Source organism: Aythya fuligula, chromosome 4, assembly GCF_009819795.1.
Source record: "Aythya fuligula isolate bAytFul2 chromosome 4, bAytFul2.pri, whole genome shotgun sequence".
NCBI lineage: Eukaryota > Metazoa > Chordata > Aves > Anseriformes > Anatidae > Aythya > Aythya fuligula.
In genome coordinates, this window is record NC_045562.1 from 8,997,481 (window position 1) to 9,020,340 (window position 22,860).

Sequence of the window (22,860 nt, forward strand, 5' to 3'; positions counted from 1 at the left end):
GGCCTCACCAGAGCTGAGTACAGGGGGACGATCACCTCCCTAGCCCTGCTGGTTACGCTGTTCCTAATACAAGCCAGGATGCCGTTGGCCTTCTTGGCCACCTGAGCACACTGCTGGCTCATATTCAGCCGACTGTCCACCATCACTCCCAGGTCCTTCTCTGCCTGGCAGCTTTCCAACCATTCCTCTCCCAGCCTGTAGCTCTGCTTGGGGTTATTGCGCCCCAGGTGCAGGACACGGCACTTGGCCTTGTTAAACTTCATGCAGTTGACCTCAGCCCATCGGTCCAGCCTATCCAGATCCTCCTGCAGAGCTTTCCTACCCTCAAGCAGATCGACACACGCACCTAACTTGGTGTCATCTGCGAACTTACTGAGGGTGCACTCGATGCCCTCGTCCAGATCATCGATGAAGATATTAAAGAGGACCGGTCTGGATAAAATTAAAAGACTAGACTTGGATTAGAGAGCTTGGCTACCTATTGATATAACAGTTAAAAGGATGCCAAGCCTCGTTCCCCCTTTTCAAGTGTTTTATCTGCATTTTTTGCACATTGTACATTTGGTTTTATATGGATGCCTATATGTACTGCCTGGAAGAAGTAAACTGTCATATATATGTTCTCCTTGTGAAGGTCTTTTCATATTCTTAAAAACTTGTTTTTCTGACAACAGACATCAAATATATGTTCTTTTCTCAATGGGCATAGCTAACAGGAAAGTTGGATAAAAAATAACGTGGCTTTTCTTTTTTTATTCTTAAAGCTTGCTCATTTTTTTTAAACATATTTATAGAAGGAAAGTTGGAGTTACTAGAAGGAGCACAGAATAAAGAGTCTTTAAGGTCTACCAAGGGCAGAAATCCATCTTTCTCTGACAGTAATGCGGCATTGTTCTGTTCATTTCTGGTTTACATCTAATTCCTGTCTGACAAGTGTCCGTTTTTCATTCTCATTCATTAGTCACCCTTGCATTAGCACTGACTTGAAGGCATCTGACCTGCCTCTTATCACGTTTCTCAGAAATGATAAAAGATATCCTTAAAGTTTTACCCACCCACCCATCACAGCAAAATACAGAGCAATGGAAAGGAGGTAAAATACATTTGGTTAAAAAAAAAAAAAAAAAAAGGCTATTCTTTACTCTTTTGTAGAAGATGACAGGTAGAAAATGAACTAAGGACATGCTATGAGTTCGTATAGAAACTATTACCTTTAGCAGGTGAAAATGCAACTTTTGAGCTGTTTGTAAGCTAAATATGCATTAAACTTAAAAGGAATTTAACAATGCATCGAAATTAAGCTCTAATGCCCCTCTCCCCACCAAACACATAGAAATTCAGGAATAAAGTTAACAATATGGCATACACTGAGATTTTGATTTCCCATTACACTATTTCAGTTTTATGCTTGTGGAAATTCTCTCATTTCAATGCAGCTCTGAATGCAGCCATCTGTCCTTAACAGAGAGGCTTGCACAGAAGTATTTCAGGAGTCTCGGATGAAAGTCTCATCTTAAGTATGCTGTAAATGTGCTGCAGTATATGCCACAAGAGCCCTCTCTGAATTTACTAAGATTCTACGTTAGTAAAGAAAATAGTCTAGCTCAAGGTGGCAGACCAGAATTTTAATTCTTCTCCTTCTTTTCTTTTTATGAAGAAAGCCTTGAAGAGAAGTTAGAGGCAGGGGGGGAAACCTGATGGTGGTACAGGCTGTCCCCTGGGCCTGGCGGTGATATCCTCACCTGTGGCTGGGTGCAAGATGTGAAGGTGCCCACAAGCAGAACAAGGGGGACCTTTCAGCATCGCTTCCCACCAGGGCTTGCTCCACTCTGAAGTGATGAGCTGTGGCAGCAATGCTGCCTGTATAACGGGAATATCGCTAATGCAATCAGGGATTATTCTTCATTACTAAAATTATAATGGAAAGGAAGTGCAGGTGCACTAAATAAGTGTCTCTCCCTATTGAGGGGTAGGGGGAAGAAGGCTCTCTCACCATCATGTTAACAGGGCTGCTGCTGACCTGAAGCTTTAATAATTCACACTGCCTCTTCACAGACAAAGAGGTCCTGACACAGAATGGATCAAATATTTTATTGTTGTGTTGTTTATTTTAAGGCATATTTTCTGAAGATTGTTAAAACTTTTTTTTTTCTTTTTTTTTTGGGATGTATTTTATTTGTCTTTTACCATTCTGTGGGAAAATGTACCCCTTCTGCCCTTGCTTGCAAGCAATCGTAACTTCTCTGACGCTTCCGAAAAGTGACAAATGTGTTTGAAAAGGCTCCCTTTGGAAAAGATCCAAAGTCCCTCAGTACATTAGCAAGCTCACCCACTCCTGGTTGATAGTGTGAAGTTGCCGTGATGACTGTAACTGTTAAATGGAAAAGGAAGCTGAAGACTGAAGAACTGGAAGGAAGTCTTGATCTAAAGAAATCACGCTGCAAGGGCCATAGGAAAAAGGAGTGATTTCAAAACTCATTTCTGTCCCAGCGGGGACTTTCATGATAGCTACAGAAAGTGAGGAAATTATTTGTCCAGGCCCTCCACTTCTTCATCATCTAAAAACCCACCTTATTAACTTGCTTGTCTTTTGCAACCAGTGAACCTTATGCCTGCTTAGGTAAGAAGTGCCCTGCACAGCTGCCATCTGTAGCTATTAGTAGGTGGCAGGGCTGCAGGGGAAGGTGGTGGGTAGCTCTGGCTGCATAAGGCTGTAAACGTGGGAGGAAGCCAACAGAATAGGGGATAAAAGCTCCCAGTCTTGTAAATACACAATCAAGTACTTTTTTTTTTTTTTTTTTCTTTTCCAAATGAGTATCATTTACTCAACGGTATCTAATGGCTCCTTTGAGAACATTGCTGTCTATTATGTCAAGGCCCCTACTTAGCGTATTTTTAGTTTGTGGATCATTGACCCACTGCAAAGCAGTGGCGCTGCTCAAGTGCTTCACGCCCAGCGAGGCTCTGCAGCGTAGGAGGGGAGCTGGGGGAGCCGCATCCCATGGGATTCCTCTCACCTCCCATAACTGTGCTGCGGCACTTCCCAGGGAAAACAGGCCATGCAGTTACAGCTGCTGAGAATAAAGAGGGTAAAGTGTTAGGTTTTTTGTTTGCTTTTTGCCTTTTTTTTTATTGTTATTACACATTTTTAGACTTAATGCTGTTTACTTTTGTTTGCATTAAAATTGGTGTTTTTTTTTTCTGGAGGCAAGCATTTTGTGAGTGAGGTGATTGCTGTGCACACGTGAGGCTGCTGGAAACTTCAGAGCTCTATTAATGTTTCAGGAAGGTAGGGAGGACAGTAAATCAATGTGTCAAGGAAAAGCCTCAGATTATTATCTGTCTAATCTGGCTCTACTGTATTCATCCCTCCATATCCGAACACACGAATGCTATTATTAATGGGCTATTTATTGCTGTGCTTATATTCTTCTATTACTGGCTGCATAATCACTTTCTCACTTATCTTCGTGATATTAGAGCGCAGTGCATCTGTTATAATTGTCCATAGCACGTATGTATGTGTACATTATGTGTATTAAAATATACCTGATGTGGAGGGAATTCTTCTCCACTGGAGATACCTGTGGAACTAGCAGTAATATAGTCCGAGTTATCGCTCATCTAAAGCAAACTGCTTTAACCCAGCATGACATGTGCCCAGGATACGTACAGGTGTCAGGGACAGACCTAATCTCTCCAGTTGTTTTGCTGTGATCCCTCTCACATGTAGCCTCCCTGGCCCAGAGTACCACCAGCATGTCAAGGATGCCAACAGACACAACCAGGCAGAGCTTGACATGTCATCCAATAACATTTCCAGTTCTGTCTTCCATGGTGTAGGTTAAAGCCCCCTACATCAACATCTGGGGTTAAAATGGTGGATTTTTTTGCTTATTTTCTAAAGCCAGACTGGCTCTTTGATATGGATTCCAGCATGGCCCTGTGCTCACCTGCAGCAGGGACAGGCAGCAGGGAAGTGTCCCCAGCTGCTACTGGGGCTGAATGCTCGCCTTTCCCTCTCCATCCTGGCACAATGGAGAGTGTGTCAGACCATGGTGGAAATGGGGATCCAGTGGTAACAGGAAATTCCCAAGTCCATTTTACCACCGATGCAAATATGTTAGAGAAGTAACAAAAAAACTCACCTTCTGTGCTTTAGTTTTACAGGTTGTTATAAATTGCTTTAACTTTCTTCAGTGTTTCACTGGCATAGCTTAGCGAACATAAATTACCTGAAGATGGGATTTCTTTTTCCTTTTGTTCTGTGTCTGAACATGACCTTTCACAGCAAGGCCTTGGTTCTTGGCTGGGTTCACGTGTACTACCACAATATAAATAATAAATCCACTATGAAACCTCTGACCATTTAATACTTGAATGAAGTGAAAACATGTCTCGGTGTTGAGTGCTCCGCTTTCCAGGGAGGACATATGCTATTTTCTCTGTTTAGTAAGACCTCTCACATCTGAGGCGGTACAGCAATCAAATGTGATATGCACCACCAGCTATTAACACAATTAATTCGTCTCCTTCTCCCCCTCTTTCTCCCTCCTCAGATCTCCGGAAGACTTTTGAGCAGGAGCCCCTGGGGAAAGAAGTGTCCCTGGAGCAAGAGGTCCTTCTCCAGTGCCGTCCCCCTGAAGGCATCCCAGTAGCTGAGGTGAGCAGCGGTGGTGTTTTGCCCCAAGCAGCTGGCATTTGGGTATCCTAACTGAGGCCTGATCCGTGGCTAATGGGGCAGGGAATGAGGGCATGTCATGATGAATGGGTGGTAACGGAGAGCTGACTGCCTGCTGCTGGTAGACAGGATTGATCGGGAACTGATTAATGGCTTTGGAAGCGATCATGGTGTCTTGCTGGGCAGAGCTATAGGAGGTTTGGTTTCAGGTTTTTGTTCTCTGTCAGAAATCATAGTTAAAACTGGTGTCCAAAGGACACATAGCTGGTGGGGCACACTAATACCATCCTATTATCTTTCCTTGGCCTTTTAAAGAAAAGGCCATTTCAGTTATTGAAAGAGGCATCTTTCAAACATGTTATAAAGACATTTTAATTCTTTGTTTGCTAGATTTTATTTCCCTCACATATTTGTGCATATACTTGTGTGTGCACCGGCTGGCCAGCTAGGTGCAAGAGGATGTATCATGGTCCAGTATGGGTTCCCAGGTAAGGCAACACAAGGTGGGGGCAAGTAGGGGATACATCTGCAAAATAATCCATTTTCTTAGGTTTATCTGTAGTTCTCACTGGCTTTTAAGTAATAGAGAATGGGGAGCCTTCCGTCTACCTGGCAGGAGCAAATCTACTCTTCACCAAAATATGTGCTGCCGGGCAGCAGCACATTGCTCTGCCTAAGTGCAGTGGTGGCTCCAGCCGAAAATGGCTTCGGCTCATTGCTCACAGGAGAGGGGTTTCTGAGTCCCAGGGGAGCACTGAAATCCTAAATCTGCTTCTGCTGTTAAGAGAAAAATTGATTTTAATGATGGTAATTCCCCTATCTGAATTCTCCTCGGCCTTCCTCTGCCGCGCAGAGAAGGAACTGTTTCCAATTTGCATTACGCTAAGTTAGGCTGTCGTGGCTAAGTAGCGAACTGGTTGACACTCAGTGCTGATGATTGATTTCTCAGGAGACAAAACTTTAAGTGTTACCTCCCCAAGTTCAGGTTTAGTTGGAACTGCAGAAAAGTGTCCACAAACATTAGAGGGAATAATTAGCATAGAAGATTTCTCCTCTTTCCTTTTTCCTTAGGCTGTTTTCTTTTGCCTTTAAGATTCCCAAAACTGTAAAGAGCATTTAGGTCTGCTGAGCCAGCCTGCTGACAACCTCAATATTAATCAGTTGGCTTTCCCCAAGAACTTATCAGCATTATTTTTTCCTTTCAGATGCTCCTTTACATCAAATCAATTTGCCATTGTGCCTTGATGAGTATTTGAAATGGGATAGGCTATTCTGGAGGTGCAGATGTTTACCTTTGCTAGAAACTGAGACTGGTCATGACAGGTAGTTTTTTTGAGTGTGGTGTTACAAGCACCTCTGAAGTGTTGGCAGTGAGCACAGGTATTCCCATGGAAAGGTCTATAATGCCTGGTCAGGTGGCCAGAACCCAAAGAGCATGATTTAGCATGCTATGTGGAAGGAGAGCTCTCTCTGCTGTTATAAAAAATTCTGCACGAACCATTAGTACTTGTAATTGTTATTCTTAAGTCAAATTATATCTGTCCTCCTTCCACCAAGCAGCTGTAAAGGCAAAAAAAATGTGGCGCACTAGCCATGTCTGCTTCCTAGTACAACATCTCCCAAGGAAGTGATCTCTGAAAAGATCCCCTGTGAGCTGCTTTCATAATAATTGCACTTTTTCCTGCCTCCAAGTATCCTGGCTTACTTTGTCAATAGCAGAGATTCATGACTCTACATTAACAGGCTCTGAATCTTATTTGTACCGTGGTCAGGGCAGACACCAATTAACACTTGGCAGGCTCCGAAATCATATACTCCCCATCTGACATTCAAAAGAGCCATTCTCAATGTTGTATTTTTTTTCTCTTCTGACTTTTGAAGTCGGGAGGAGATCAAACACCCAGATTGGACAGCCGCCTAATACAGCCTCTTTGTAGATTCTTTCCAACACTATTAAAAGAACAAAGACCTGAACACTAATGAATATGAATACCTTAATGTGACACTTCATTGCAGCCACTTGGTGAAGCTGGTAAGATAAATTTAAAAAAATGGCAAGATGAAAGGTAACTTGGTGGGTTGAAGGATTACATGATTATTTTAATTTAGAGATGACTGAGTTCTTTGTTTAAGACTTCATTTATTTGTTCAGAGAAGTTTCTGATATAGTGGCACAGGTAACTAAGTAAGAAGGGACTTGGGAGAAGGCAGGCAGCAGGATGAGGCTTTTTTGCACATTGGAGAAAGTCTGGTTTGGTTCCAGGTAGAGTAGGGTATCATAAATGCTGCAGCTATCAGCAGTATTTCCAAATGCTTTAGTGACCATGTATCTCAGACTCTTCCCACTCCGTGCGCTCTGTTGTGTTTTGGTGTTCTTTTTTTTTGTTTTTTTTTTTTTTTGACTTACTGGCTTCTGCAGCGGTCACTGGCTTTAGCAACAAAGAGGGAAGAAAAGATTACACTGAAACTGTACAAAATACACATTCAATGTGACATCGTGTTGGAGTCCAGAGTCCTGAAGTCTTCCACTTGTTTTTTTTGTTTGTTTGTTTGTTTGCTTCGTTGTTGTTTTTCTTCTTATTATTATTATTTAATTCTTATTAATCAATTAAATTTATTTATTTATTTCTCCTGGTGTTTCCAAGTGGTGGGAACAACCACACTTAGGGATAAATTCTTTTCTCCTTTTGGTAGCGAGGAAATTTAGTCCTATAATTGCCAGTATATTTAATTGCAGTTAACTGTGTCGAGCTCTTATGGATCAATGCTGGAGCAGTTCTTGTTATTGAAAGGCTGAAGCACATAGCAGCATTCAGCTGCTCGAGAGGGCAAGAAGGACAAATATCGAGCTGGGCAGGCAAAGCTTTTAAAGCAGCACTTACCAGTCCCTCAGATGCACTAGGACATGATGAGCGTTAGTGTAGGCTCAGATCATGGCCACAGAAAAGAAACTTCAAGATCCAAATAGAAGAAGAATAGAAGGGTACGTGTTAAACTACACCAGCCTCACGTCCTGAGGTCAAATCAAAGTACATCCTGCTTGTTCACTTGGGACAAAGTAAGAAGCAGAAAGTTTGCTTGGTCACTAGGAAAATCAGATCAGCTTCTTTGTGGTCATATAACTCTACCCACCAGCCCTGATGAAGCCAGGAAGAATCCCATTTTGCAGTGCTCCAACAGGAATGACAAAATTATTAGCAATTAATCCCCTGTTTCATTTAATTTGTTCTTTGAAAGATGCCAGCATCATATTGCACATGGTAAAATACAGTCAGAGACACCGAGTCACAGCAAATTAGGTCACAGAGATAGGATATAGATCAAAGCATCAATGAGATGTAAGATTGGTTAATATGCCATAAGCTGCTAGACGAACTTCTGCATTGAAATGTGTGATTTGCTGCACCTTCACCAGGGGAATAATTGCTTCTTTAATTATAATTGAAGTGTTTCACAGAGGAGTTTAACTGGAGAGCAGGGTGCAGCATGAAGTTTGGTGACCCATTTGAGTTTAAAACATGACATAGTATTTATCCACATCCATGTCTCTAATTAGGAATTAGCGCAAGGAGGAAAGCATCCCTCTGTCAAGAGGCAGACCGAGGTGTTTTGCTGAGTCAAGATGACTGTGACACAGGCTTCATTGAGCTATCATTGCATGGGGAAAACCTGGTGGAAGCTGGAGTCTTCTTTAAATAGGCAGCATCAGGTGGCTGCTCTGTCTAATTGATTATTAATACGACTGCTGTTTGCCTCCTTTCATGAGAGACGCTTATATTTTGCTGCAGTTGTCCCTTAATTGGAAGTTCATGTGTATGCATTTCCATGCAGGTGTGTGTCACTGAGACAGAGTTTATATTCCCAGCAGGAAAACAAGCTTAAAGAGAAAGGGAGGGGAGCAGTTTGTGGGCACAAATACTAATTAGCTGGGAAGCAGCACTGTCCTTTGCAGTGCCTTGCAGCACACAGCTGAATGCCTTCAGGTGTCAGCAGGAGGAAGATGAGGAAGGGGGACATGGGTTCATCTGTGGGAGGAGCACAACTCTTCTTCTCTCTTTTGCTACCAAATTCCACCAGAGGCTTCAACCATTGGTGCTCCATGCTTATCTCTGCTGCTGGGGCGTGATGCACGTTGCTTCTCCTGGATCAAATTAAGAGGGGAAAAATGTGCTCCAGAAGCTCAAAGCAGCTGTTTTATCTTCCAGGACTGATTAAGGTTTATTTACCCAAAGCCTCGAGGGTGGATGCTGATTGATGGGAGGTTTATGTCCATGGTTCGGTGTTGCTGGCACAACAGATTGATGCCCAGATCCTACCTTGACTGTCCTGAGTCAGAGAGGAGCAGGGAGGTGAATAAGCTCTGTGGTGCAAAGGAGCCCTAACTCCTGCTCCAAGGACTGTCTGTTCATTTTGCCCTGCAGAGCTGTTGGATAAGGTCTGCCAGTGCAGGATTGTCCTTCAAAAGCACAGGATAAGGTTCCCTGTATCTATCAGTGTCTGGTCCTGTACATATCAGTTCTTTCTGCAGCCCACTCTATTTTTGGGTGGCAGGGACACTCTTCTGAGAGGCAAGAAACAGCTTACACCCCCCCGCTGGAGAACAGGCTTGCATTTGGGTCTTGTGCTTTCTGGGAAACGCACTGATTACTAGGTTATTTCTTCATTTGTTATGTATTTATATTTACCTTATGCATATTTTTGGAAGCTATGCAGTGTTGGGGGACAGATTTTGGCAGCACCTTTTGATGAAGCTTTGTGTTTAATGTTCCCTACTGGTTCATTTCTGTGGTGTAGAAACCCCTGCTGAGATCTGTAGCTCTTCAGGCAGGACTGAGTTTTTTGAGACCTGAGTTTTCTGTGGTTTCTAACCCTATCCTTTTCCTTTCTAGTGCAGTTCCACTGACACCACTGCAAGTGAGGACAGTGCTTGCTTCTCTGTGAATTAAGCTGTTGTTTGCTTAAATCTCACCACAAGCAAAGATGATCTGGAGAACAGTCACGTTTCTAGTTCCTCCATAAAATATTGCAATGGGAGGTGTTCTGCATGACTGGTAACACACTCTGCTAACCTCTCCTCTCTATGGCTTTTTGTGGTGAAGGTGGCTCTGGGGTACTAGTTTAGCTAACACTAACTCCCTATCCTTCTCATACTGTACTCAGAAAAAGTAGTGTTTTCCATTATACACATTTTTTTGGAAGATATACATGTACAACATGGGATATAGATTTTGGCAGCATTTTTGATGAGGTAGACGACCATACCTCCAAGCTGCTCCCTTTGAGAAGGTAGCTTCACATCCTGGAGATACTACTCTGTACACATACAGCATTACTCCATCAGGCTCTACTTTGACAAAAACTGATTCTAGGTCCTAATAGCCAAGTCCTCACAGTGCCTGAAGTGTGAGAGTCACCTCTGACAGCAGTTTGTGGAGCTTGAGTTCTCACCAGCATTTACAGCAGTAGTATTTGCTTCAGTCAGCTCTTCTGGCAGTAGCCTGTTCAGATTCAGTGCTGCTGTAGGTGTGAAGAACTATGATGCTTCCATGTTTTAAGAGAAGTGCTTTCAAAATTTGGTCTGTAGAGCCCACACATTAGCTGTCACTCAAGAGTTGTTTGATCAGGTTTTGTTGGGGTTTGCTCAGGAATTTCCAGGTGCTTCTAGAGCTGATGTTCTTCTTTCAATAGTGTGCTCCCTGACTGAACATAATCCTGTATGCCTTTAAAAGCAGTAAGGGGAGTTGTTCATGTGACAAGTTCAGAGGGGTCAGGAAAGGGACTACAGTCACCCTCAACATCCTTTTCCCTTATTGAATTTAATGATTGTGAAAAGCATATACCTCCTTCTATCCATCCATCTTCCCATCATGGGCATATTTGAAGTACCACAGACTTCACACAGATAACCCCTTTAAAGCAGTTTCCAAACAAATAACCTGTTTGAAATGGTTTCCAAACAGAAAATCCCCAGTCGCTTTGGGATTTGTGGAGTCCAGCTGCCAAAAATGCCAACCAACACACATGAGCTGTAGCACCTCCATCCTAACGCTTTGTTCCATGCAGAAAAAGGAGCTTAGCATCTCTTGTGGGCCACAGGGCATCCACCATGGGTTTCAGTTCATGATGCCACAATATTTGAATTTATAGCTCCATGACACAAAGTTCTGCACCTGCAATTACCTGAGAGATGCCGTCCTCCTCAGCCTTGGAAGTTTCCTCTGTGAGGCTTTACTTCCCCATTGCACACAAAGTGAAGCTGTAATAGGGCCAGAGACTTCCAGCAGCTGTATGAACCCCCTGTATAGATTTTGGTACTCAGGCAGCAGGCTGGGTGTATGTGCAATTAAGGAAGTGCTTCCACAGCAGGAACACAAATTCCCCATATTGGCAGCAGAAACAAAAGAAGCAAAGAACAACTGAACAAAATGTCACTGCAGTTTGCATTTGCCATCTCATTCTCAAGATGTATTTTGCAATCTCTCATTTCTGTAATCTCAGCCTCTTTGGAGGCTAATTTTTTTCTTTTTTTTGTTGTTGTTGCTTTAAAAAAAAAAAAAAAAAAAGCAGGTACAGAAATGTATTTCCAGCAACTAGCATGCGAAGGACAGCATTCTCTCATTGCTGGGATGAAAGTGTATGTTTGAAACCAAATCCAAAAGTCAAATAACATTCTTCAAAGAGGCACTCGAGTCTCAATATACCTGAAATAGCTGTTGGCTCGATAGCGCATACGAAAACTGCTAGAGTTTTCTCAGTCTCACTTGGGTATCTTGTACTCTGTCCAAATCAGTAGTTAGCTTCACAAATGTTTTATTCTTACTGCCACACGTAGGGAACATGACCTGAAACACCAGCGCAGCTGGGAGATGAGTTCGAATGCAATCCTGCAGTTCTGGCAAGGCATGGGGAAGGCAGGGTTGCAATCGTTTCACTTCCTGGGATCCTAGCTCATCTTTTATGGAGGCAAATCTCTCACTGCTCCCAGCCATTTGCATCTTGTTTGTTCTGGAGAACTGCCCTCCTGGGTGTTGGAGGGTTTTGCCTGTGCCTGCAGGGGCAGAAGGCTTGCTGGTTTTGGCAGGTGCCCTCAGCTCTGAGGATGAGACTGGGGCAGGTTGGTGTGGGGGAGAGAGCAGGATCCAGGACTTGCACCCTGCTGAATTTCCTTGAGATGGTGAGAGGTGTAAGGAACAACCAGAGAACAAACATCCCATTTCCATCCTTCGTCTCAGAACAGCTGTGCTTCTGCTCCACCAGCTTCTAAAACAGTCACGCATACACAAGTGTGCCAAGAGACTTAAGTACCTGGTAATGCTAGCAACTCGGCACGGCTAAATTTGTGTCAGCAATTAGCCTCCGTAATAGGTTTTTCCGCGTATGTAATCGCTGGTGTGATTTATGTTCTCTGTGTTCGTTTAGCCTTCGCAGGAGCCTGGCCCTGCTTTGCACACCTCAGTCTTTGCTGTGTTATTTCAGGCTGCTGCTGGGAGCATCGTGCAGCAGCTCGGCTCTGGCCACAGCTCCGAGGTGCCGCTGTCCCGGTGGCTGCGGGTTTTCTGCTCTCACTCTCATGCTTTTCATGTCGGGTGGCATGTGGCAGGTTCCCTCTGTTAATTAGAACAAATGTGCCAATTATGTTAATGTATCTCCCGATACCAATCAGCGAATAATTAGAGACAACACATCTGTCTCTCACCAGGGAGTGGGATGACAGGAAAAAAAAAAAAAAAAAAAAAAAAAAAAAAAACACACTACAAGGTATGCTGCTCTAAATTAGAGCCGTGTCAGGCTGTGCGTTTCCTCAGCCAGTCACAGGGACGGCAGGGCCTCACAGTATCAGCTACGTGCAGTGTCGTCGCAGCTGGCAGGAGCCGTGTGCCTGTGCAAGGTACTCGCAGAGGGCTGAGCAGCTCTGGCCAGCCGCTAGCAGGAGCCAGTTGTGCTCCCCACTTGCCCTCTTTTAGCCTCTGCAGTTGCTGCAGGTCAGAAGTTGCGGTCACACCATTGCAGAGGGTCCTTCTCTTGCTGGTCAGCCTGCAAATGTTTAACAAATAAAAATGTCTTCGTTGGAAAATAAAAATAGGAGGAGGAATCTCCTGCTGGCTTTGTTCTGCAGGGCTGGTGTGTGTGAAAAGCCAGTTGAGTGTTGTAATTTTCCATAGCTGGCATCGCCAGGACAGAGCACTTACCCCATCCTTCATGGCAGTGTTGTGGCCAATAACAGGATTCCTGGTACAATAAAGAGAAAATGATGCTCAGGCTTATTCTATACGTATGCACAGCTAAGCACATATTTATTAATGGTAGTTGGAGGGACATGCATTTAATGGGATAGACAGAGCTAGGTATCTGTCGAAGATTCTTTGTGACTGCAGGCAGTAAATACATGCTCTCAATATAGAGACAAAAGCAGATATCTGCTTTATAAATGTCTCCAAACATCTACTCTAGAAATGTCTTCTCCAGGGAAGACGCTGGAAAATGGAGGCACAAGAGCAGGATTTGGCCAGACCCTGAAAGACAGGCATCTTGTGGACCTCAAAATGTCCATGGGTATCCTGCCCAGAGGGGTACAGATCTCCAGCACACAAGTGTCTGGTGTTCCTCTGGTCTTGTGTGAGCAGCACGGCTCCCCCAGGGCTCCAGTCACCATCATGCAGGCAGCTGAATTAAACTCAGGATGAGTTCCTGCGTTGACTGGGTTAACAACCTGCTTCAGTGAGGGGGCTGCACCTTGGGGAATGACACGGCATCAAAAGAGATTGTCGCTTTTAACTTCGGTAATACCAGTTTGCATACTTGTCACTCGTAAATCACACTGTCTCACTCCGCTCTGCTCTCTCCTGTTTTGTGTTTGACACCGGATCGGTTCCCATACATGTGGCAAAACAGCCCTGCTCTCACCAGTTCTGGTTACTCAAGAAACAAATCTGGCTCTGGACTGAGGTCCAGCAGTGCTGGGCACTGCAGCCAGTGAGTGAGCAGCTCCAGGAAAAAAAAAAAAAAAAATATTCCATTAGTAACTGCAAATATATACTAACAAAATTCTCATTTACATGTTGTAGTGTGTTTTAATTAGGTAACGTTTGTACAAGGACTGAAGGAGAAAACAAAACATAAGAGCTAATTAGTGCTGGAGTGGTGTGCTCTTTTCGCATTGCTCTTTATACTGATGTGTATGAAAGGAGTCTCCCTTCTCGTGTCATCTCAGCCATCTTTTCTTCAGTTCCTCCCGTCAGATTTCATGATATTTTGCTACGTGAACAGACTTGTGGCATCATGAAAACCCAGATACCCAGAAGAAGAAGGAATTAGATGAGTTAAAGAATGTCTAGCAAAAGAGATGGGGTTTAGACACACGCACACAGTACTGATGTACTGGCAAAACAGATTTTTCAGAGAAAAAAAAAAAAGAAAAAAGACATCCTGTTGTTCTGCAAGCTTAATGTTTTATTGTTAACAAATTCTGTAAGCCATTAGGTGAAAAGGATCTTTTTCCCAAGCGATTTGATGAAGAGCCAGAGGCAGTATACTGAATTATGTAGAGCCTTTTTTTTTTTCCTGATATTGGCAACTCTTATTTTCATATCCTCTTCAGTTTTCTTGCAGGGATGAAAGGGAATTTAATGCTCATAGCTTTAATTTTGTCTAATCAGCTGAGACCCAGGCTGAATATGCATGCCTGTGCTTTTGTGGAGAGAGAGAGGGAGTGTTGCAGAGTGCTGGTATTTATTGAGTACAGAGCCTTTGGGTAGTGGCAAGGGGTGCTGGTGTATATACTTGCGTGAGCATACCGGGAAAATGTTGAACTGAGCCTCAGATCATGGTGTAAACATGGTCCTGTCTTGACTGATGTCCCAGTGTCCTCATCGTGCAGAGCACAGAAAAAGGGTTGGTGGATGTGGAGGGGGCACACAGCCCTGGCAGTGCGTGTAGCATCTTTTGGAGTCCTAGTACAAGGCTGCACTCTGTCCCAGAAACAAATAATGGTATTGGAAAACAAGAAAGACATTTGGTTTGTGTGAGAGGCAGGGGTTAAGGAGCAGCCTTCCGCTGGAGGAGAGGCGAGCTGCTGGCTTGTTTTTCAGTCTCAGATGCATGCGGACTTGACCTGTGGGTGAGCAAGGAGCTAGACGTTGCCATTGACTGAACAAAAATCTGTCTGTCTTGATTATACCTGAGAGCAGTTCAGATTCAGGAAAGGAGGAAGAACAATTTCAGCCACCCTGGCAAGGAAAACCAGGTTATTCACTAAGAGCTTGCATCTTCCAGGGCAGATAAAATGTGAATGCTGCAGTGATAGAAACACAGCTTCACATTTTATGTCTTTCTCTTCCTCCCCTGTTTCCTGTCCATTTCTACAGCCCTTTTTGCATCATGAGTTTTGGGTTGATTTCAGGATACGCGAATGCTCAGGCAGTGCATCAAAGTGGGCTTTGCAAAAGCAGGTCTTGGCAGTTAGCACCTCTCGGGCCCAGCGGGCTGATTTTGTTTATATTTTCCTTCCTTTCATTAACTCTGGGCACAAGCTGAAATGATCCAGTGACATGAAGGCCCTGCTTTGATCCATCCAGGGCGCCGGTCCCTTCCTTCAGAGCATGCCCGGTTCAAAGGAAAGTGAGCTACTAGGTTCCAGCCAAATTACATTAGGGTGGCTCGCAGCAGTCAGCTGGGGTATAATAAGGTGTTTCTTTAGGAAGGCAATAAAAGGAACATTGTCAGAATTTAAAAACATATGTAAAATATTTTTCTGTATAACCAAGGAAATAACGCTTTATTAATACATATATACATGGCTTAAATAAAGAAAGGAGATAACTAAGCACTGATGTAGGCTTTGTAAGCCCCTATTTCCTTGGTAACTATCTCTATTTCGTTCAATCCTCACTGCAGCAAAACAATATCATGCAAGTACGTGTGAGTGCACGTAGACTGAAAAATATTGATGTGTCTGCAGTCTGTTAGCATGACCTACTCTGGCATAGGGTCTCCCTGTGGTAGACCCTGTGCAGGTACGTACAGGGTTACTGCGTTATTAGTTAAGATGTAGAAAAGAAAGGGTGAGACCTGGGCTGCTTTAGGGTTACCAATAGTATAAGAGAATTTTCTCCTTGTAGATATAGTCCCAAGGTATCGTATTCCACATTTGTGCCTCAGACTCTGAAGGTATAGCTCAGCTATTTCTCTCTACCCAGCAGCTCTGCACTCTGAACAGGCACTGATATTTTGCAGGCAAGGCATGGCAAGTATTGGGTGGAAAGGTGGGAGGGAAGAGGGCCTAAATGGAAAGACAGGTGTGAGTGCTGCTCTCCCATGTTGCTGCCATGGTGTTTTATTTCAGCTGGCAGCATGCAACAGGTGAGTCCTTCATAGTGTGACTTGACTCGTAGAGCTCTCTGGGATGAGCGTAAAAATCATAGGTACTGTGCTTGTTGTGATGTGACTGCATGCTGACTCGCTGCCTCCCCTCCCACCCTTTGAAACCCCCAGGTGGAGTGGCTGAAGAACGAAGAGGTGATTGATCCCGTGGAAGACCGAAATTTTTACATCACCATTGATCACAACCTGATCATCAAGCAAGCCCGGCTTTCTGACACAGCCAACTACACCTGTGTCGCCAAAAACATCGTGGCCAAAAGGAAAAGCACTACAGCGACTGTGATCGTATACGGTGAGTGATGCCTTGTCCTGCTGCATGAGAGTGGATGTTCAGGAGGGACACTCCTAGAGATGGAAGATGCCTGTGTGTAACTTTTACTGCAGTCCGTGACCAGACTGGTCCTCCTGGGCTGCCTGGGGACTTGCAGCCACGTATAGGGGTTGCAGTCAGAGCTCAGTACTGGAAACACTCAGGACAGGACTGATGGCTTGGCTTTTTGGTGACAGAGGACAGTGTTAAAGGGGGACCAGGCACCTACACAAATGCTGGTTGTCTGATTGAAGAGAGAGCAGGCACTTCCCTTCCCTTAACACATGCCAGCAAATAACCATGGGGGCGTTTCCTCCAGCAAGAGCATCCGAGATTTTGCTTTCTACCCATGCATTTCATTTTCTTGGTGACGTTTTTCAGAAATAAGAGTAAAACCAAAAGGAAGTTTGTGCTTCCAGGTACTGGTGTTGGAGCTCAGCAGAATCACTCATCAGCTTATGCCTCTTTTTTTTTTTCTGTCTACTACCAAAGCGTACTGTGATGTCTCAGGGCAAATTAGGAAAGCACTCTGGGGCTGCAGTTCACAGTCACACAATCTGGCTTAAAAATAAACATCAAGGGAGCATGAAGCATCAGTTAGCATTATTCTATATCTGCCTCCACAGCCCCGATCTAGTATTGAGGTTGGCCTTGCTTTGGCTGGGGAGGGGCTGGACCAGATGCTTTCCTGGGGTCTCCTCCAGCCTTACTCTGACCCACCAGCCTGAGCCACTGCCCTCACAAAATCATTGCCACGATGCCTCCCAAGCTGGGGTATCCAGCAAAACAAAAACCTGCTCTGACAATGTGCCAGCTGACTGTCCTGGTGTTCCTTACAATCAGCTTAATTATAGGATAGACAAGTAGGAAGAAATCCCTATGATTATCCCTAATATTCATTTCATATTCAGGGTAGCAGTTAGATTTAATTGTGAGCAGTTGCTTCCCTGAAGTTACAATGAGGGCCTTTTAGTTCAGTTTTTATAGAAAACCGGCTGAATTGAGTTGATTAGCAGCGTTTGTGATATTGAGGGATGGACCTTGCAATAGCACTGCATTTTGTAACTGTGATGAATGCAGAGAGATGTAGGCATGCTGCAACTCTTCCTCATTCACATACAGTATTTTTTTGAACAGTGCAGTCAAGAGACATATGTAGAGGAGCAGTCATTTGTATGGTTTTTGCTACTAGAGCTGCTTAAGGCTTATGTTGTTTCACAGACATTTGGGGGCTGGGGAGTCTGAACAGTCAATATGTTACCCATACCCTGATGATGGCATTATTAAATAGAGCAGCACAGCTCCCCGTTCATCCATTCGTCCATCCATCCTGAAACTGGGTGGAAAAGAAAGTCAGCATAAATATCTTCCCAAAGCCCAAAAATAAAAATTTAGTCTAAATTCACTCCGAGCACCTTAAATAGCTTTCATAGCAGTGCTGGGACGTTCATATGCACCAGCTATTCTATAGAGGGGTGAGTGAAGTTGCCCTGACATCCTGAAATCACCCTCTGGAAAGGAAGGAGAGAGAAATCATCATTTCCTTCTCTGCCTGTTCAAAGCACAGGTATGTCAGTGTGCACAGATGATGGGTACATCCAAGAACGAGCTGCAGTGCGGGTTATCTCCCAGATGGATTTCATGTGCTGTCACACTCTTGCCTCTTGCTTTTCAGTGAATGGTGGCTGGTCTACCTGGACGGAGTGGTCAGTGTGCAACAGCAGATGCGGGAGAGGCTTTCAGAAGCGCACCAGGACATGCACCAACCCTGCCCCACTCAACGGCGGTGCCTTCTGCGAGGGCCAAAGCGTTCAGAAAATAGCTTGCACCACCCTGTGTCCAGGTTCAGTATGAACAGAACTTAGCCCTAGATATGTATATATATTTTCTAAACTAGTCAGTCCAGGAGAAGACTGCTAGTTAGAAAAGCCTCCTTCTCTTTATTAATAAATCCAACATTTCAGAAAATGAGTATGAAATTATGTTATGTAAATAGATAAAATAGTGAGCACATTACATCAAGCAGCAGGGGATTCGGTCCCACTTTTGCATGCAGCTTGCAATGCTGTCTCAGCCCTGGTAATCTGGGGGATTTGGAGAACATTCAGAGCTTCAGACTGTGGGAGATAAAGGTTGAAAGCTCTGGAAGAGGACTGAAATTTGAGTACAGAAAGTGACTGTGATGTAAATATATTTGCAATGTCTGTTCAGTCCAGCTGTCGCAGCAAGTGGACCATTTGAGAGACATCTGGCTGCAGATGACAAATTTGGGGCATATTTACCTGACTTCAGACACAAAGACATTTATACTAGAAAGAGATCTACGTTCATGCCCTTAAAAAGGGATTTAAATGTAACTGTCTAAAAAATACAAAATTGTTTCAGGGGACACAAGGTAGTTGGTGGCTTTTCCATGACAACATCCTACCATCTGTCCTATCATCCAGTGTCCTCCTGTGTCAGCAGCCCCACTGAAACCAGTGGCATTACTGTTTGAATAAGGTCATCTTCAGCTTTTGAAGTTTGGCTATCCAAATCTGGGTCTGGGTGGGTGAAAAGAGATGAAAATTTCCTTGCTGATTCTTATTTGAGGTGACAGACTCCTGGCTCAGGAGTCTCCATCACTGAAATAATTTCATAATTAGTTCTTTGGCTATTTCAATTTTTACTTTTGAAAATCAATTGCAGGATTTAGAAAGGTGCTAAATATATTCCTGATTTTACTCATGTGAAATATATCAGTGCCTTTAGATATTTTTTTTAATATAAAATATTTAACATTAAATATCTTCCTAGCAGAGAAGAACTTCTGGCCAAGTTTAATTTTAACCTCTGTTAAAAAAAAATAAATTAAAAAAAAATCAGAGATTGCCAACTTGATGTTTGTCTTCTCATACGCTTTGTGCGCAGAAAAACTGCTGACATGTTTCTGAAAAGGGAGGGGAAAGAGCAGAAATGGGTCTGGGGCAGAAATATGACTTGTAAAAATAGAAGCTGGCTCCATTCTGGGTCAGGCATTGGTATGATTTAGGGTCTCCAGCACTGCTGGGATGGCTGAAAGCTGTAGTTTGGCTTATCCCCCTAATGTCTCGTATCCTTTCCTTGTCTCAGTGGATGGCAAGTGGACGTCCTGGAGCAAGTGGTCCACGTGTGGCACAGAGTGCACCCACTGGCGCCGGAGGGAGTGCACGGCCCCGGCGCCGAAGAATGGGGGGAAGGACTGCGAGGGGCTGGTGCTGCAGTCCAAGAACTGCACGGATGGGCTCTGCATGCAGGGTAAGTGCTGCCATGCCGGCTCTGGGGTCTGGGAAATATGTGGCTGTGGAAAAACCTGCTAGGTGTTTTGTTATTAAATGTCTCCTGCTAGCTGGAGCTGCTGTGTCATCCTGTTATTAGGAGATTAATAGTATTATCAGTGATGTGGCTCAAAACAGACAGCAGCAACCCACTTGCGATGCTGCATAACTGTGCTGCCCAGGTGTTGTTTGTCCTGGGGAGGTGCAGAGCTCTGTCACTCACTGTGAGATAAGATCTGGGGAAAAGATGGCACACGAATGGCAGAAAAAGGTACACGTGCACCTGGACCACAAAGGGAAGCAGTCTATGTAACCATTTCAGCTCCTGCATTATAAACTCAAGCCTTTAACAAGAATGGTGCTTACGATCCCTTTCTATTCCCTGCTTTATAGCTGCAGGTCATAAACTGTTCTCTTCTGAACCTCATTTGTCCTTGGCCTATGAAGAGATGCTTAAGTGGAAAAATACAGGAAAGTTCTTTGTGCTGTTCTTCCCCACCTGTCATACACAAACTTGCCAACAGCCCATACTGGCTAGCAATATCTAGAATAAAAGTTGATCCCCTGCAAGAAAATTTTCTTCCCTTCCTCAAAGTCAGATATTCAGTTGTGGCACACAAGATCTTTGAGCCTGTGGAGGAGAATCATTTTCTTGATTCTCTTCCCTTGGAGCCTATACTGTGATTCTGACGTTTGTTTACAAAGAACTAGTCTTTCCTGTCCCATCTTAAAAATGAAGACACTCCTTTCTGCGGGTGCATTGAAACTTCCTTTAGCATTTTGTTAGCAAAATAGCCTGAGTACAACAGTCATCGTGTCTCTCTGCAGTACATCACACTTCCTCCTTCTCTGTTGAGCCTCAGCTCTTCATTGCACAAAGAGTTGTGGTTGTCACCATCCAGTATCTACGTGTCCAGATCATAAAATGCTTTTAGTTTTTTCATGAAACAGGAGTCAGGAATTTTTGTGCTCTCCGACAGGTTACTTGTGACTGAAATAGTCAAAATGTCACCAAAGTGACACCATTAACTACTAAATAGGTTTACCTCTTGAATAAGTGCTGCGTAGGTGCTACTGTCCTGGTGGCAATCTCTCAAGCTAGCCTATGTCACAGCATTTTGCTCTGAGGTTTCCAGATGTACAAAAACCACTTTTCCACTGTGGCTTGCACAAACACTTTCATCATGTTAAAAATTACTAGTCAATGTCAACAGCATAAAAAAAACTATAATTCCTCGATGTTTGTTTTTATGGGGAAGATAGAAAGATTCAGAGCTCCTCTCTTTTTATTTTCTAAAGATAAGAAAAAAAAATCCAGCCACATCTTATTATAAAACACCTTTGTGACTTTTATAGTGAGGAAGCTAACGTACCCCCTAGCTCCAGTGGTATGAATAAGTCATTATGCTAAATTAGGAAGAAAAGATACATCCCCTCTACAGAAGAGCTCTTTACTATCAGTTTATATTTAGACAGGTGTATGTCATCTTTGTGTATGTGCATAAAGAGAGCCATTTAAACAGAAATCTGGTGGAAGAATAGATATAATGGTACAGCAGAATAAAAGCCCTGTAGGGATCTCATTTATCTGTTGATGGTATATTGCATTTTATTTGTGAAAGTGGATGCTGAGTATAAAACAGAGATCTTCAGTGGGAGAGAGGGTGAGGCTATAGTGAATCTTATTCTGCTTCATATATATGTATATAAAAAATGGTAATGAAAAATATACAGTCACATATTGACCCGCTTGGCTCCAGGGGCTGTGATCATCTTTCAGTGTTGGAATTTAATGGCAGTGTTTTAATGGTGTCTTTATACTCGTGGGGCTTCATACACCTGTAAAACTTATAGTCCTGCTCCCTGATCCATCACTGCTGAGAAGATTGATTTGCTGTACTTTATGGCAGCGTGCCTGCCATTCCCTCTCTTTCTTTCTTACTTTCATTCTCCCTTGCAGTTTATGCAAAGCCATTTTGACCACTTTGCATTTTTGCTGGTGTGGGTCTGGATTCATAGCAAATCTGCCCGCTAAGCTAAGAGTGAACACAGAACTCTTTTAATTCCTAAAACACCACGTATCTTTCCACATTATTTGAGGCTGGCGAGGGCTGTCCTGGAGCTGATATCTCCCCTAGTTTGGGGATCTCTGGATCCACCGCAGACTTCAAAACCTTCATGCTGGTGGGTCCCCTGTGGCACAAGTAGAGCCATGGCCACCAGCCCTCTGTGGCCATAGCCCTCCAGGAGCTGTGCTGGCTGGCTGTTGATCTGCCCCATGGCCAAATCCTGCCCCTAGGTGCCCTGGTGCTTCCTCATCAGTGTCAGAATTTAGTGCCAGCTGGAAGGTTAGCTCTCACGCTGTGGAGATGTAGCTGGGATCAAAGAATTAGTAGATGCCCTCTCTAACCACTAGGCTGTTGCTTTGACAAAAACTCACTTGTAAACATATATCTCTATATAGCTGTATATAAAAGATATCCTGGAAAACATTGGGCTGAATGAGTCTAATTTGCAAGCCCTTTCTTTTCCAGTCTATTATTCACTATGGTAGCATCAGCTGGATAAATCAATAAGCTCTTTCATCAGACTGCCCCTGCTCCAGCAAAGAGCAGCAGTCTGCACCACTATCGATTTCTGTGGGGATAAAAACTGTGGAGCTTTCTCCATCCCTTGTAATTACAGTATTTTACACCCAAAGCTTCAGTTTGTGCTTACCACTAACTGTGGCATTTCTCGTGCAACTCTGCTGTCACATTTATTCAGACTAATGATCTTGCTAGTACACACATACACTCCCTTATTCAGTAGTTAGTATTTTTCTGTTAACATGAAAGGATGAACAGTCATTAAACTAGAGAGCCTGCAGAGAGGCAGAAGGCTGAACTGAAGAAGAAAAGCAGCTCTAGTGAAAATTTAGGGCGGTCATTACTATTTTAAGTTTCCAAATACACAATATTGCCTAGCAGGTCCTGTTATAACAATTTTGTAATTCCCATAATAGCATTAGTACGATCTTCTGGAACAAAATATGCTGTAGGTGTAGGAAGAATTGGCTGGTTACCACCCCCACTAGTTGCATTATTGCCTCCATAGTTGCATTATTTTCCATTTGAAGTCTGAGAACTGCGGTAAATACTTCGGTGCAATGAGCAACAGTTTTAAAGGCACACACTGCATCTCACAGGGGATCT

At 43.7% G+C, this 22,860-nt stretch overlaps 1 protein-coding gene across 2 annotated transcripts in view; it reads left to right on the top strand.

Moving 5' to 3' along the window:
• The window catches only part of UNC5C (unc-5 netrin receptor C), a 245,542-nt gene that overhangs the window by 186,594 nt on the left and 36,088 nt on the right, over nucleotides 1-22,860 (top strand). For both annotated transcript variants that reach the window (XM_032186568.1, XM_032186569.1), the window contains exons 4-7: nucleotides 4,560-4,663; nucleotides 16,172-16,352; nucleotides 18,046-18,213; nucleotides 19,482-19,646. In XM_032186568.1, coding sequence (XP_032042459.1) covers nucleotides 4,560-4,663; nucleotides 16,172-16,352; nucleotides 18,046-18,213; nucleotides 19,482-19,646 — 618 coding nt within the window. The remainder of the gene's footprint in view (nucleotides 1-4,559; nucleotides 4,664-16,171; nucleotides 16,353-18,045; nucleotides 18,214-19,481; nucleotides 19,647-22,860) is intronic.